Below are 17,544 nucleotides of genomic sequence, written 5' to 3' on the forward strand. Positions count from 1 at the left end.
AGGCAGGAATTAAAGGGGTTTACATACCGGTGACATAGTCATCTCACTCAAGGCCATTGAGACGGTGCTCTTGGCCAAGGACTCATCCAGATGCTGCGCAGATGTTTTGCGCAGCAGCTTCTCCACTGCCTGGAGGACAGCAGAGCGATGGGCAGTTGTCACCTAGAGCAGGGAAGAACCAAAGCCAGGGGTGAGACTGCTGCTCTCATCACAGCACCAAGAGTGTCTGTTCAAAGGCTTCTCCTTCAGGGCCAGTCAGCCTGGCCAACGGGCACTGAGTGTGAAACAGCAGAACCACCCCAGCTCACCACACGAGGGAGTGGAAACGCACACAGAGAAACCCCAGGCTTCCACTCAAGCACATCTGTCAAGATAACAACACGGTAGGGCTTATCTTCTGACCTCTAGTTGTAAGAAACAGCACAGACAGTATCTTGGGGCACACTGGGCTCCTGATTAGAGTGCGTTTGCAACGAGTATGTCAGGAGGTGTGTAGGGAGCTCCTTCATGTTACCTGGGGGCTCTCGAGGAATCCCAGGATGACTGGCAGTGTCCCCTTGGTGTTCCTCTGCAGGAGGGAGAGAGCTCTTCTACCAGGTTCTTCCCAAATTCCTCATCAGCGCTGCTCATTCCCTCCAGAACAGCCAGGACCTCATCTACAGCAGACACACAGACAGGGGAAACACTGGTGTCGCCGCAGCACAGACTTCTAGGGAGAAAACTCTGAAACCGACCTGTTGTCTGAGGGACCTAAAACCCTACTGACACATGTCTGAGAATTATAGAGATCAAAAAGATTATTGATGCACAGCCCATAAAAGCTGGGACTCTTTCACCCCGGACAGTTTTCCAGTAGAGAGGAATACAGATCTGCTCTAAGGGCAGGAGGCTTCAGAGTGCAGGGTTTTGTTTTCATGGTCCTGAATAACAGCTGCAGCCACTGGGACTTCTTAACCCTTTAGAGCCCACAAAGAGAGCTGCTCTCTGGGTCACATCAGTCCTGTTAGCAGCTGCTCCTCAGCAAACAGAGGATCTCAGTGTTGAAGAAGAATCAGGGCAGCAGCTCTGCTCCCAGGTGGAGAACCTCCTTCTGCTGCTCTAAGGGGATTAGAGCCTCTAATTCAGCTTCTCTCACACCCAGTCAAAACGACTTGGACAGATCTTCATAAATATACATTTGCTTTTCCCAAATTTACAATTATATATAAATGAAAGAATAATTGCAGTACATCACTCAGACACAGCTCATTTCATAACCACTGTGAATTACGCATTTTCAACACTTTCAATAGTTTCATACCTTACATGGATGTTAGTCTTCTTAAACATACTCTCACGCACTAAATTATATTATTTTATATCTTATTATTATATTATATAATATAATATATTATTATATTTTATGTTATATCTTTTATTTATTTTTGCTCAAATCATCATTTAGTTGAAAAGATGAAGAGACTGCTGTTGCTTTCCCTGCCTCGAGCTGAGGAGACCTGCAGGGTGACAGTGAGGAGCCCCTCAGGTCAGTCAGAGCTGAGCCCAGGGATGGGGTCCCAGTGGAAAGGGAAGCCAGGAGTCAGTGTGTGGGGGGGACTGGCTTCAGGGGGCACTGGTCTAGATCCAGCTGTGTCATACCTGGCCCGGGGCACTGGCAGCCTGTGCGCTGCACACAGGAGGAGAACCACTTCACCCTGCTGGGCTCACAGCTGCACTCCTTCGGGCTCATCTTGGACCTGTCAGTCAGCCAGTAGAACAGCACAGTGAAGCAGGGAGCTGGGCGGCGCTTCTCACACACTGGGAGTCAAGGTACTGCTGACAGGCCAGCAGCAGACCCACTAGACACCACAGAACTCTCTCTAACCAGCTGGTCCTACTGGAATACAACCCAACAGGCTGAAGGGCAGACACGGGATATTGAGAACACAAGCAAATTCTTCACATCAGTGAAAGCAGAGACAGGAACAGAAGCAGCAATGAATTCCTGTTCAGATCTGCACTCTGGGCTTTTATAAAACTCCAGCAGCTTAAGAGCTTTTAACCCCCTCTCACTGAACACCGTGTTAACACAATAACAGCTCGATCTGCCCAGGAGAAACAGGTCAATAACAATCGGATCCGCGATACCGAGCCTCGGCAGGTCCCTACCTAGTCCGTAAACCGCCAGGATCTTCAGTGAAAAGACAGAAGATTGACAAGCCGTGTCGAGCTCAAGTGTTTTCTTCGCTATGAGCATCAGCGCTGAGCGACTCAGCAGCACCGGAGCGCTTTCCCGGACCGGAATTGTTGCGTCACAATCCCGATGTGACGACGTCACGCTCATGTTTAATAAGTCATTATAATCACTATATTTAATTGTAAAATTACAATTTTATATGCTTTCTGATTTTTCCCAACTCTATCAACAGAAGTACTGATTGTCTGATTTCCAAAGTGTCAGCCGGAAAGTTTCAGAAAACACGGAGCGTAGCGTCTTGCTCACGTTATGATGTCAGACACCACTTCCTCCCTCCATCCAGACTCGCCTCTCCCTCCTCTCTCACACGACTCGCTCATCAGGGCTTTTACTGTCACTCCAGTCTCCTGCCAGACCTCTCCCAGACACAGCCTGCTCATTAGTCCTCCTGTGATCTAGACTCGCCCTGCAGATCTGCTCTCCGGCTCCTCCTCATGTTCACTCCGCTCGCTCACGCACAGACCTTGTGCTCTAAACAGTCCGCAACAACACATCTGGTCTTGAAGCAGCTCGTCTTGCAGCGCCCTGCAGCAGCGCCACGGTGTGTGAAGCCCTGCGGCCGGGAGCAGCAGAGACCCGTCGCTGGGCCGCAGGAGGTCCGAGACTGACGGTCCTGCAGACCCGCTGGTTCGGGACAGCTGGAGCCCCTGATCTCTCTCCCTGCGCCCCTCTTCCTCTGAGGAGGCGCTCTCTCTCTCTCTCTCTCTCTCTCTCTCTCTCTCTCTCTCCGCCTGTCCCTGGCGCTGTGCTGCACTGGGCTCTGCTCCAGGCCGCGGGGATGAGCAGGGTCCCGGGGCTCAGCAGCGCCTCCCGGCTGCAGACGAGGCTGGCGGGACTCCCGGGCTGAGCTCGGTCCAGTTACCCGCTCCCTCTCATAGGTCTGCCCTCGGCTCTTCTCCGCAGTGTGACAGGAGGCAGAGAGCCGCGCCTCAGGAGCCCCACACGCCTCCACAGGGATCAGCCGCAGGGAGACGATCGCTCCTCCGACACACAGCCGCTCACAAATAACGGCTGCGCTCCTCTCGCGCCCTCAGCGGAGCGGGCAGCCGCGAGCCGGAGCCGGAGGAGGCGGAGACGCCGAGCGCTCGGAGCTGCGACTCAGCCAATCAGAAGCCGCGATCAGCAGGGGGCGGGGCCTGAATGAAGAACAAGATACAGTAGGAATATTTTATATTATTAATATAATAATAAAACAGTTGCCTATGAAAATACTTGTCAGATACACCTCAGTTCAGCTGGAGCCATTTCTGCGTGAAACAGCTTGTTTCCTGTCTTCATGACAACTTGTCCACGACATTCTGGATGAAATGAAAAAAACTGAAGTTTAAACGGTTTTTTCCTCATTTGACTGAAACCCAAATGGCTGGAGGTTTAACAGCAGGATATGCAACGTGTTTCTTCCAAGTGGTCATTTTCCTTCTGCTTCTAAAACCAGCTGAACTCTGAGAATTTTTCTTCTCAGTACATTCATTTCACCAGAAGAGTAGTATCAAAAATCGGCTGCACATAAAATGAGCATTTCTGTCAGAACTCACCAGTTTAACCTACTGCTGAACAGGCAAAGTAAGCTTTCCTGCAGGCAGTCACTTTCAAGATTCAAGATGTTTTATTGGCCATATACAACAAGTGTGTTGGAATGCCTACTCGTTCAGCTGTACCCAGTAACAGTGGAGAAAAAAGAAATAAACAGACATGGACAATACATTTAGACACTAGACGTTATAACACAGCCAAGACAGGACATAGTGCAAACAGTGCAGTACCTTAAAGTGCAGGTGCTAATTTGAGGTGTTTATGATGCGGACTGCTTGGGGGAAGAAATTGTTTTTGAATCTACTGGTCAGTGTTCTGACACTGCGATACCTCCTACCAGAACCCAGGGGTGAAACCAGATCGTGGCCAGTTTAGGTCCCAGTTTCTGTGAGACACCCCCAGACTGTCCTGATCTGAGTCTCCTGTGGGACGGGTGGTGACTCGAGTTCGGCAGCAGAGCAGCTGTGTGCTGGGCTGATTCCTTACCTTGGCCTCGGTCTGGCTCAAAGAATTCAAGCCCAGAACAGACACACTGACGGTCACACGCAGCTGGAGATCCACAAACACTATCAGACCGATATCCAGTCCCTGCAAAAGCATCTGGAGACAAAGCAAAGGAGACCGTGAGTGAAGCTGAGGCCAGCCTCACACACTGTGAGCTGCAGGTGAGGCTCTCCAGTCCTGCTTCTGGTGAGCCCTGCTGTAGCTCAGCCCCAGTCCTGCTCCTGGATACCCAGGGCGTCGGTGAGGTTTCCAGGGGTCTTCGAAGCAGCAGCTCCTGAAGAGCTGGAAGAAGCTGTAAAACTGGTCCAATTAAGCCAATAATGAGCTAATTGAGGTCACTGAAAGTCCAGCTGGACTGAAATCCTGCAGACACACAGGACTGGGGACCCTGGTCACAGGCTTTCATTCCTGCTGAGCTCTTAGTGTATCGATGGAGCCGTTTGCTGAGCTGATCAGCTGAGACTCCAAGTTAGCTCTTCGATCGAACATCTACAGCCCTTTAAGCACATGAAAAGGGGAGTAAAACACCAAATGAAATAACAAAGACAGACAGAGAGAAGCAGCGAAAGGCAGGTGGATTTTGTCCTGATCAGTTTTGGGGACCAGATTCTGGCTGAGAAACTTGATCCTTTGTTATATCAATGTTGTAACAGAGCTTGCAGTTCCGTTATTTTAGGAAACTCTGATTATGGAAACGTCTGTCCATTTTCACTTCATCCAAATTAGGGTCACAGGGAGCTTGAACCTGTCCCAGCAAGCAAGACGCTTGTCAGGATACACCCTGGACAGGACACTAGTCCACTGCAGGGCAGACTCACACAAACACAAACACAGACACACACACTGGTGGTAGATTTCAGGAGGAACAAGGTCAAACCTACTCCTGTCTACATCCTTGGGAGTGACGTGGAGATGGTGGACTCGTACAAGTACCTGGGAGTGCACATCGACGATAGACTGGAATGGTCTAAAAACATCCAGGCCATCTACAAGAAGGGACAGAGCCGACTTTACTTCTTGAGGTGGCTCAGGTCCTTCAATGTGTGTAGTAAGATGCTACATATGTTCTATCAGTCAGTGGTAGCGAGTGCCATTTTCTACGCAGTGGTACTGTATGCTGGGGCCCTGGGATTAGAGCAGGGGATTCTAAAAGGCTGAACAAGCTCATCAGGAGAGCAAGCTCCGTCATTGGGTCTGACCTGGACCCCTTGGAGGTAGTGGCTGAGAGGAGAATGGTGTCCAAACTAGAGGCCATCATGGACAACATCTCCCATCCCCTCTATGACAGGCTTTCAGAAATGAAGAGCACGTTCAACAATAGACTGATTCATCCACGGTGCGACAGGGAACGCTACAGGAGGTCATTCTTGCCTTCTGCCATAAGACTGTACAACGCATCCACCTTGCGTCTGGGCAGAGGCAACATTGACAGTGACCTGTTTCTGGACAGAACACATCTACACATCTACTGCTACATCTGTTCTCTTTCTTTTCATGTTCACAACCGTTTTTTGAGCAATATATACCATGGACCCGTGCAATACATTTATATTTATATCTATTGTAACATGACCAGGGGAAGGGTCATTCATAACAGGTATTTTCAGAATGACCTACTTAAAATACTAGATATGGACCTTAGCAAAATGGCTGCCAAAAAGAATCAGCTGACCTTTAAATGGAAAGGGTCTACCCTGAGAAACAATGAGACACAGCTGAGCCGCAACAGGAACCGAAATATAAGTGCCCCGGAGGCAGTGAACAGGGCAGAAGCCGATAAGGTGAATGCGGTTTGGAGGAAAAGAGAGGAAAGAGGTGTATGTTGAAGATCGGGCTAAAGAATAACGGACTACTGAAAGGAGAAAAGGTTTATGGTTTTTGGATTATGGACACTGGATAAGGATACATCGCGGATTGGCTTTATTACGGACTTTTGGAACTCGGATCGGATCAGGAATAAGGGAACGGATTACGGACTGTATTTGGAAGATAGTTGGAGGAAGAAACCCACGAAACTCAGGAAAGAAAAGTGTGTTGTGAGTACTACTTTCATTGACATAAACTTTCCCCCGGAGACACCACACTATATTTACATCTATAATTATATTCATATATGTGTTATACGATTTTTCTGGGTACTGTTCTGTTCTAGTTTGTTCTTTGTGTGTCCGGACTGTGAGTAACTCTTTTAGTGCACCCTCACTGTACTGATTGTATTGTACGTATTGTATTATTATGATTGTATCATTCGTTACACTGTGGCTGTGTTGTCTGTGTAAAGCTGCTGTTGCACCGCAATTTCCTTCACGGGATCAATAAAATATCTATCTATCACACGCTCAAACACACACACTCAAACACATACTCACAGACACACACACTCACACACAGAGACACGCACACGCTCAAACACACACTCACAGACACGCACATGCTCAGACACACACTCTCACACACACACTCAGAGACACACACAGACATGCACACACTCAAACATGTCACAGACGTCAATTAACCTACCTGTACATTTTAGGACTGTGGGGGGGGGGTGGGGGGTGGGAATGGAGCACCTTGAGGAAACCCACACAAACACCGGGAGAACATGCAAACTCCACCCAGACCACAGCTCCAGAGTTGAACCCAGGGCCCCAGCACTGTGAGGCAGCAAAGCTGTATTTAATTTAAAATCATTTCAGCATTTTGAACAGTAAAGGTGAATATACATCCACACCCACGCACACAGTACTCACTTGTATCTGTATCCAGGGAGCTGTGCTGCAGACAGTATTTACAGTCTTTCCTCACAACTAATGAGACATGAGACACAGTAATGTTTAGTGCACATGCCAGAAACAGATTCATGTCAATGATGGGCTCTTGAAACATCAATCTGAGCAATCTGGGATCAGATTTAGTGACAATCCAATGTGTTTTATACAACCAAACTGACCTAATCATTGAATGAACAGCTCAAATTCCAGGGCTGTTTGACACGGGACCGAGAGAGAGGAAACACTCTGGTGGAGAAGCTGTCCTCACCTCCAGATATAATGAACATCCTCAGCTGAGAAATCAAGCTGAGACACTGTGCGGGTGTGGAAACTCTCATGGCACTGATCGCAAGAGTGGGAGCGCTCCCCTTGGTGCCCCTGTTTGGCTGCTGTGTGTCTCTCAGGCTGGTCTCCAGTCCCTGGTGGCAGCACTGGGCCCCACCCTTCCTGTGAAGCGCTTGCTGAAAATGTGAGGCAGGTGAAAAGAGTTCTTCCCATTCACACGATTCTTATCATTTGTGCAGCAATAACACAGAGAGGGACAGGAGCTGTGCTGCACCAGATTCTTCTAGGAGGAAAACACTCAGCCGAGGTATTGTACCAGTCAGAGGGACTGAACTGCTCGCACTACTAGTTCCGTCATTCTCACCAGGATCTGCTCCTGGGGACTGCTCACCCACACGCTGCCTGACACTGTTCCACTGGGGCTGGGGGTCCTAACAATGTCAATGTAGTTTACAGGCATGTTCTTGCAGATGAGAACCCCTCCATCACCTCATGCATCAGGTCACCTGTGTCTTAAGCAAGACATCCCAGTGATTCTCTCAACGTTAGTGTGCCAGTCCAGATTTAAAAGAGACGAGCACCTGAGGTTTAATCTGGAGCTCATACAGGACTGTGCCACAGTCATGTGATTTACAGTCTGTCTTGGATCCGATTTACTGATCTGAGTAGATCTCACAGATCTTGATTTACTGATCTGGCCTCACTTGTGAGTTTCGGCTCAGTGCTGTAGAGGTTCAGGCAAAGACCTTCAAGCTTGTGGTGGTGGAACTTCTGTTCCAGTGTGGGCTGACCATGAAAGACCTGCTTTGATACAATTGGAGACATAAGACTTCAAATCAGCTTTCTAGATGAAGTGAAAAACAACTGAGCCGCCCTGCAGTGAATGGAACCTTTCTGAGCTGCTGTACATATCAGAAAGCACTCTGGATTCTTCTGGATTCTCTCAGAGGTTGACAGCTCAGGGGCTTCATTTTGTGTTGAATGTTGTTGAAGAAAAGTTTAGAAATTGTTGAAGAAAAGTCTTCACTCAGGTTAGGTGTGGTCAAGCAAAGTCCTTTATTCATGCGCATGGGGAGAATATAATCATGCAGATCTGAGAGCAGCCTCTCATACAGATCTGTGAGTAACCTCTCCACCGAGATGGTAAATGCAATTAGTTTTATCCAGCAGATTCACACAGGAAAGCTCATTCTAAGTTTCCATATTGGGAGTTTTTTTATCTCTACAAACATTTCTTTGTAATTGACCACATTCTTCTTAAAGAGCAATTTTACCTTGTATACAGACAAAAGGAAGTATATAAATAAAAGGTGTGAAATGAGCTAGACATTCTGCTATTGTAGCATTAATATCAAAAAGTCAAATAATATGCCTGCAATTGTTCTTTCATACTGTTGCTGGGTAAAAGGCATTTTTCAAAGCCAACTAGTCACTATCTTTTAAACTTTAAAAAAGGTAAATGCTAAAATTCTTCCTTAATGCAGAGTTAGCCTTCTCATAATGACCTGATGCTATACCTGATTTCAAATCACAGCTATTGATTGCACATGGGGTAATAAATTGCCTACCATTTATTTTAATGATGGTGCTCGTTTTCCAATAAAACCGAAAAAAAAATCAATGAACAAAACATCTGATTCAGCATAATCATGTCCGATGTAATAAAGTTTATGATGTGTTTATAAGTGTTAGAGATGAGGCAAGAAGATTTCAAATAGGATCCTGAACAGTGGTCCCAGGAGAAACAAATACAACTCAAATCTCCCTAAATGGGACGAGCCTGCCTTTCACTGCAAACATGAATTGCCGGCGTGTTAAAACTGGAAAGGAAGTTACAGGAGTCTCTCAAGAAACTGTCCCAGTACATGGAAATGTTATTGTTGGAGTGTGGAACAAGCTGCCCAACACTGGCGTCTTTCAGGAAACAGCTGGACATGACTCACCAGTCAGGACAGGAGTGAGTTCTTTACACAAAGTATTGTAGGAGTGTGGAACAAGCTACCCAGCCATGTTACTGAAACCTCTTTTAGGGAATGGAAGGATGATGAACTGAGGTGCATCTGACAAGCATTTTCACTGGCGCCTGTGTTATTACTCTGTGAATAATTAATCTAAAATATTCCTACTGTACTATTGTTTATCATTCAGGCCCCGCCCCCTGCTGATCGCGGCTTCTGATTGGCTGAGTCGCAGCTCCGCGCGCTCGGCGTCTCCGCCTCCTCCGGCTCCGGCTCGCGGCTGCCCGCTCCGCTGAGGGCGCGAGAGGAGCGCAGCCGTTATTTGTGAGCGGCTGTGTGTCGGAGGAGCGATCGTCTCCCTGCGGCTGATCCCTGTGGAGGCGTGTGGGGCTCCTGAGGCGCGGCTCTCTGCCTCCTGTCACACTGCGGAGAAGAGCCGAGGGCAGACCTGCAGCCCCGCTCCGCGACGGGTCTCTGCTGCTCCCGGGCGCAGGTATTTCCCGCAGCAGTGTGTCAGTCTCACACTCTGACAGCGAAGCTCTCAAGAGAGGTTTTGCCTTCAGACTCAGCGAGTCCGGGTTGCAGCGGCGATGTGCTTCAGTTCCGCAAAGCACTCTGGGAGGGTTTGCTCCGGCCGCAGCAGTGACGTCACGGAGGAAGGAGAGTTCCGGCGTGTCTGCTCCTGAGAGGGTGTGCTGGCTCTCCTGAAGCGTGTGGAGTGGGGACTGATAACACACATAGTGAGAAGGAGGGGGCACAGACAGGGAAAGTGATCTTCTTCCTCTGTGTTAGGTAATGTCATGTCATTCAGATGCAGTGACATCTGTCTTGTGCTTCCTCTCCTGGGTTGCTGTGGATTCAAGAGAATAATCTCTCTTCTCTTGTTGAGGTGGTCCTGTCGTGCTGTAGTTTGAGAGAGTCGTTGACAGTCCTCATAGCTGTGCAGTAATTTCAGCTGCCCAGTGTGGTGTGTTGGTGTGTTTGCTCACTCTGCTGTGGACCTGATTGCCTCCCCTGTGTGTCTGCAGCTGCTCTCTAACACACTGAGCGCAGTGGCGGATGAGGTGTGGGCCTGTAGGCTCACTCAGGCCACAGTCAGAGTGCTCTGCTCTCTCAGCTCCACCTCTGAGGAGAAGGTGAGTCTGACAGAAGGCTGAGCTACATGAGAAGCTGGGACTTTTACTCTCTAAAAGTCTTATTCCTCACCTAGTGTTGTGACGTAGTGACATAGCAGGTGTGTCTGTAATTTGCTGTGTATTAGATGTTGGAAGGTGTGTGTCTGTTCAGGCTAGGTTCATACGTGTGTGCTGTTGTGTTGATGTGAGCTGTGAGCAGTGTTTGATTGTGCAGTAGAGGGGAGAGCCCCTTCAGGGTTCTGCGCTCTGTGCTCTACTTCAGTGTGTCGTTTCCACAGCTAGGGATGCTCCCATCAGGCTGTTGAGGGCCGATTCCCTGTCATTAGAATCGGACGCTTTTTTCTGTTAAAATCATTACAATAAGCCATGTACATGCCTCATGTCCCATGGCTAAGTGTTACCCTGGTTATTTTTTCCCATTAAAATGAACTAGACCACAGGTATAATTTGTTTATTTTTATTAACAAAATGTAGTGGGCTTATTGTTCAATTACCATAAAATAAACACTACTGACTAAAAGAAATAAAATAATCACTTAAAATAAAATAAAGACTTTTTACTCATCAAACATGCACACAAAAACTTTTATAAATATTACATATACAGTACATTTGGCACATACAGTATATAGCAATAACAAAAAAACAGCTAAAACAACATTAAAGGCTTGTCTTAATCACAACCCATAATTCTAATAAAATAAATAAAATGTTCAATAAGATTTTTAACAAGAAGATAGTAGCCAACTTCAACCAAAAGGAAAGAAGTCAGAATCATTTGGCTCTTTAGCTACTGAGCCTCTTGTATACTAATCATCGAGGGCAGATTCTTGTTTATGAATGGGAGCAGCTGTGCGTGTGTTGAAGACAATCTGTTCCTCATCTCATGCAAAATGTGCGCTGCTGTGCTGAATAGACGCTCGCTGTCCACACTCGTACAAGCAGCGCAAAGGTAGACCTGAGCTGCTTCTGCCAAGGCAGGGAAACGCCAAGGCTTCCAGAAAGCCACTGGCTCTGTGCTTCTTGGGATGAGTTGCTGACTGAGGTGGAGATTAATCTCTGATGCTGTCGAGTCATTCCTGTCCCGACCATCGCTTTTATCTTCATTCAGAATCTCCTCATACGTCGCCTGCAGAGATCCTGCCCGTAGTTCTTTCGGCTGTCTTGCTGTGCCTGCTGTAAGGCTCCAGTGTTTTAAGTGTTGCCGTTATTGATGGCTGAGCGAGAGTCGGTTTGCAAGTCGCCGCAGCTCTTGCACTTGCTAATTGTTCACACTCTGCATATTCTTTTTGGTGTTGAGTTCTCAAATCTCTGATGAGGTTCATGGTGTTGAACGTTCTAGCCGGTGATCTCCCACGAGCGACTTCTTTTGCACATGTATTGCAAACTGTAAATTCTTCGTTTTTTGTAGAAGTGTGGAAAAACTGCCAGACTGGCGAGGACATGTTGCTACTGTATGTTCAGGTAATGTCGGAAATGTAGTCATCGCAAAATTGGTTTTTGAGATTGGTCAGTTTAGAGACCACCGATCGAGTCATTTGGAATGAAAATCGGCTGATATCGATCAGCGGCTGATCGATGGGAGCATTGCTATCCACAGCTAACATGTCCTCTCAGTGCAGCTGTACAGAGCAGCCTCCTGAGCTCAGTGCTCACTGTTCTCTTCTCCAGTGTCACAGGCCTTCCTGTACCAGTGTGTCGGTGCGGCTGCCCAGCACCTCTCTCAGCAGGAGACTGTGAAACAAGCGCTTCAGGACAGTGTGAAAGAAGCAGGATTTGAGAATCCTGTGGAGAGAGAGGTGAGGTGATCTGTTCCCACTCCTCACACACAGACTCAGGGCTTCTACTGCTGTTGACGACAGCCATGAAAACCGGAAGTCTCTGAGCGATTCCTTTCTACACGACTGATGGACAGACGCGGAGCATCTTAAAGTATGAAGACAGATGGAGAGATTTTCAAAGCACTTTTCTGTAGAGAAGCATTTTCTACCTTTTTCAGAAAGTCACTGATTATAGAGATTTGACATTCTAGAAACTGACAACATATGAATGGAAGTAAACATTAAACCAGTGTTCAAACTGCTTTATTGAGTGTAGGTTGTGTACTGCCTGAGCCTATCCCAGCAAGCTACAGCACAAGGCGGGGTACACCCCGGGCGGGACGCTAGACCTTCACAGGGCACACAGACACTCACACCAGGCTAATGTTACCACAGGCCAATTAACCTACCAGTATGTTGCTGGATTGTGGGAGTAAACTGGAGCACCTGGAGGAAACCCAGGGAGAACACGCAAACTCCACACAGCAATCACCCCAGGACTTGAGCTAAAACTAGTTTACTGGTCATTTTATCACCAGAGAGGAAGGAAATTTAACGATCACAGTTAAGATTTTTATTTTTAAATTTGCTATTAAGAGCAGAAGACCTCATAGTGTGAACTTCATAACTGCTTTCTGCAGACTTGACTAACCTGCTGGTACATTCTGTAAGGTGTGTGCAGTCAGGATTTATTCCAGTGAGTTTTTCACTCCTTTCAGGGTCTGCCTGGGCTTCAGTGAGTGAGCTGCTGTGTGTCCCCCTGTAGGAGCCCAGCGTCAGACTGAGCCTGTGCCGCAGTGTGGGCATGATGGCACAGGCAGTGCGCAGCGCCAGTCCCTCCGGAGCTCCCAGCTTCCCTGCCAAGGCCGAGCTCCTGGCGACAATGATGGTCAGTGTGTCTGACGCAGCCGCCTGTCTGCTGTTTTCCCACACGGATGCTCTGACAGTCCTTACTGTCAGTAGAAATCAGAGGGGAGAGAGGTGCCCTCGCTCTCTTCCTCACTGCAGCTGCACAGTCTCTGGATTCTCAGCTGTGCCTCTAGATGAGCACAGGCCCTGTCCTGGTGTCTTTTGATGGAGGGAAGTGGGGTTTACATTTCTCTCCCGTCTCTTCACAGGCGTTTGTTAAAAAGCAGCCCAGTGAAGCCCTGAGCCGAGCTGTCTGTCTGCAGGCCCTGCGCGCCTGTTCCACACTGAGGTACTGTTTCCTGATGAAACTGCCTTCACTGCTTCCATTTCTTCACAATTACATTTTTAAGTGTGCTTGAGGCAGATGGGCATTATGTTTGATGCAGTAAGTGCCATTTCCTAACATCAATATGTGGTGCATCAACTGCAGTACTCCTACGTCTAAAACAATACATTCAAAATATATGATATGATGTAATGTCAGACCTTGATAATGGCTTCCATAGGACTGGCCTGTGTCATGCTTTTTCTGAAAGAGCTATAGTGACAGGTTGTATAGTTCCATCTGTTTACATCATGATGAGTCTTGAGGAAGAGCTGCTAACAGTGTCCTGTTGTTCCTTGTCCCACTGTAGCTGCAGCCCAGAGCTCCCTGCAGTACAGAGCACCTGACTCATGTGCTTGTGGAGGATGTGCTGCTACTGCCTCTGCAGGATCGCAGGGGCCCTGAGCTCCAGATAGGACTGCTAGACTCAGCTGCTGGTGTTGGGTACAGGTGGCAGACGGTGTCTTAAGAATACCTGCTCTTGCACTGTGGAACCTGTGAAAATTCACGATGGCTGTACATCCTTTTGCAGAGCACAATCCCTGACACATGTGCTGTATCCTTTTCTTAAAAATGACTGATTTCCAAGGTTTGGAAAAGGAGACATTAAGTTGGAAAACGTATGGAAATCTTAGTGTCAAAATAATGCTGACCCAGTGAAGTTCATTGCACACAAATATATTGGTGTTAAACAAAAATACACTCAAGCTGACCTCCGAAATCATCCTCCCGAGAAACGCCGGGCTGTTACTCATGTTGGTCTGAGACAGCAGTTGGCTGGGGGTCAGAAAGTGGCTCAGCCAGTCACGCTGAAATCTACCTGTGTCAAGATAACAGAAGGAGGCAGAGTTCATTTCCAATTTGTGATTTCAGTTACATTGAAGTTCATATGTATTTAATATTTAAATGAATGATTAAAGATTTGCCATTCGTGCCCGATCACTCACACGTGAACACAGTTGACTGATTCCTGCAGCTCACCTTCACCAACAGAGTGTGATGAGACTGTCAGCAGCGGAGAGCTCTCATGATGGTGTAATATTTCCATCCAGTCCTCAGTGTTGTCTGTTGAGTTGAGCTAATATGGACGTGATTTGGACTCATGAACAATAAGTCTTCACAACTGTCTTGTCTTTTAAATTCGACAGTTCATTGCAGGGCATCAATGTCGATAACCAGGCGAACATAAAAACAGAATTACAGAACCTCTTCAGAACCAAACTAAGCTGTTCTCTGAGAGTCAGACTAAGCAATTGCTATTTTAAACATTTGTATTTGAAATCAGTGATCAGTATGAGTTTTAAACTTACGAGACATCTAGCCAACAGTAATGTTTACAATTTGACAGCGACACGTTGATGACACAAAGGGTTCAAACGATATTTATAGTTACAGTCAAACCTCAATCCTGCTGGGCAAGCTGATCAGAATTCGCCAGATAAGTTTGATAAAAATGTTGGAAAAAATAATACTACCTAACAGAAAAATGTCGTAATTAGCCAGATATTTTTTTTGCTAGAAATCATTTGAGTAATCTAGTTTCTGGGAAAATATATTTAGCCACAGCTAAAAATATGAGTAAATTAGAAAAATGTAAACAATGTAAAATACAGACTAGCTATTGCTGTATTATAGCTTTAGTCATCAGTTCAATACATCTGAGGAACAAAAGCAGCACAAATACTACTTTCTGTGGCGTTAAAAGAAACTCACAGTCTGTTCACAGGTAGGGCTGCGATTCCTTGTGGCTGGAGCGGTTTTTTACTGTGTAGGCTACTCGGAGTGCTTGCAATAAGGAAAGTGGTGTCTGAAGTGTGTGAATCGTTACTTTCAGTAACTGGCACCTCCTCAAACAGAAATGACTTAGACAAAAGCTGTCCTATATTCAATTTCAATTCAGTTTAATTTATTTTTACATAGCGCCTTTCACAACAAGGTTGCCTCCAGGCACTTAACAAAGCTGTGTGACAACACATGATGTTACAGCAGGGTGCGAATTATATCTTGGCATCAGGGGGAGCTCACCCCTGGTTTGGTGGGGGACGCATCACGCGTGAAAGGCCAGTCAACTAGCGCATACAAAGTGAGCACTGGATTATATAGTTATAGTTTAACAGGAGTTACTCTTACCTTACAATAGAAGTGACCACAGAGGCCTGGGCTCAGCTGTCTGTGGTGTCCGTCCTGTTGCCCATGAAGTGGACGAGCGGTGGCCTGCTTTACTCCAAGATGATACAAAAGGCAGGGATCGAATCTCTCCAAAGGAGGTCCATTCAGATCAACAAAAAGAAGTGAGGAGAGGCTTCGTTTTCTCTTAGTGTCACTCAGGGCAGAGAACCCCCGCTCGCAGTCGGCTGAGGTGGCGAGGCACGTCCGGCCTGCTGTGGAGTTTTCCCAGCGTCTGTCCTGATGCTTTGCCTTATAATTTCCAGTCGCGGAATTCCTCCCCTGCCTCTCTGACGGGTTCGCCCAGTGCTTTAGCAAGCGCACCAACTTCACCTTCCCCGTAAAGAATTAAGACCTCACGATCCTGTGGCCAGAAGCCCTTATCCAGCGGTTTCAGCATCTGGACTAATTCAGATTCCGAGTCGCTTTGTAAGGCTATTGATCACAGACTGATAGAACTGGAGCCGGTTTATCTTTCCTGTACCCTCTGAGATGTCAACATCTTTAAACATGTCCAGTGACGAGCGCTGCTTGGCCTTCACTGCGGATTGACCGCCGGTGTCTTTCCTGGCTGTCAAGATATCGAAGGTCTGCTGAATGTGGCAACTGGACTCCACCAGAGATGTGTCTCTGTTTCGGAGTTTCAGGGAGAGGCCCAGCAGCTCACGGAGAGCGTCTTTCATAGATGCCAAATCAGCAACAGATGAGGAGTTAGTGAGGCGTTTGTGTAGTCCCTTGTGTTTCTGTCTCTCAGTGGCACTGCGTGATGCATCCTCCCTCGCTTGCTGTTTTAAAATGGTGTGCTAATGCAGGGAAATCTTTCCATACTGCTTTTACATTATTAAAACTGCTTGCCACCCATCTAATATTCGAATCTGGCCAATTTTCAAAATCTGCACATTTAGATCTGCGGCTGCTTTCTCGAGCATCCGAGCGTTCTTAGTCGATTGGTAATAAAGTGAATATAGTTTTGCGATAAAGAATTCAAAATGGTTACACCCAGCCACTTCTTTGAGAGCATCTTGGACTGCCAGTTCACGGCAATGTGCCAGACAGTGTATGGACTGCACTTTAGGAAAGTCATGCTTTAGACTAGCAGTCAGTCCAGAGGATTTGCCAGTGAGCACTGCAGCCCCGTCAGTGGCTATGCTGATGAGATATTTCTTCATGAACTCATCATCAAAACCCACGTTACTAAGGCTCCCTCTCAGGCAACTGTAGATGGATTCTGTGTCTGTGCCATCCGTCAGCTCTGTGGTGTCCAAATATACATTGTCCACATCCCCTTTCCCACTCTCATCGCATCTCATGTATATGATGAGATGAGCATGCCCGTTCACTGTGCTTTCATCAATAGTGAGGCTATTTTGTGACTTAAGTTCTTTTATACTCGACACAAGCTTGTTCTGCATTTGCTTTGCAATATGACCTATAATTTCAGCACAGGAACGGTCTGACTTATGTACAGTGCCTACTTTGGCACCATTAAGCTCCGGTTACATTATTGTGGGCAGATCTGAATGAAACTGCAGTTTCTTGAATTAAATTCAAGTACCTTGTTTGGGAGAATTTCTTTTTGCTTTGTCTCTTCAATATCAACAGCCCTTTTATGTGATAAGCTATCATGGTGTTTATATATTTTTTTCCGCTTCTGGTTCTGCAAAGGCCTACTCACATCTCCATGAATCCACTCCTCAGATAAATGCATGCCAAGTGCTTTTTCTGACAGCAGAAGACTCTTTGCATCTCTGCACAGTGTGCATCCCAAGTTTCCATTCTTAACGAAAAGCCATGGGTTACGTTTTTCCACTCTGTCCACTGCTGGCTGGTCCAGTTAGCCGGTAGATCGGTGCCGACTGGGGTCACAGAGGGACCAGCCTCTTCCTCTGGGGAGCCAGTGC

The 17,544-nt window shown here is 47.1% G+C and overlaps 1 protein-coding gene across 1 annotated transcript; it reads left to right on the plus strand.

Annotated features, from left to right (window-relative positions):
- The first annotated feature begins 11,866 nt into the window (after positions 1–11,866).
- LOC148805260 (maestro heat-like repeat-containing protein family member 1) lies at positions 11,867–13,824 on the plus strand. The gene is made up of 5 exons (XM_088909749.1): positions 11,867–11,887; positions 12,103–12,222; positions 13,010–13,132; positions 13,362–13,441; positions 13,788–13,824. The coding sequence occupies exons 1-5, from the start codon at positions 11,867–11,869 to the stop codon at positions 13,822–13,824; spliced, it is 381 nt and encodes a 126-aa protein (XP_088765875.1).
- The last annotated feature ends 3,720 nt before the right edge of the window (positions 13,825–17,544 follow it).

Source organism: Atractosteus spatula, unplaced genomic scaffold (assembly GCF_055471065.1).
Source record: "Atractosteus spatula isolate fAtrSpa1 unplaced genomic scaffold, fAtrSpa1.hap1 Scaffold_76, whole genome shotgun sequence".
Lineage (NCBI taxonomy): Eukaryota > Metazoa > Chordata > Actinopteri > Semionotiformes > Lepisosteidae > Atractosteus > Atractosteus spatula.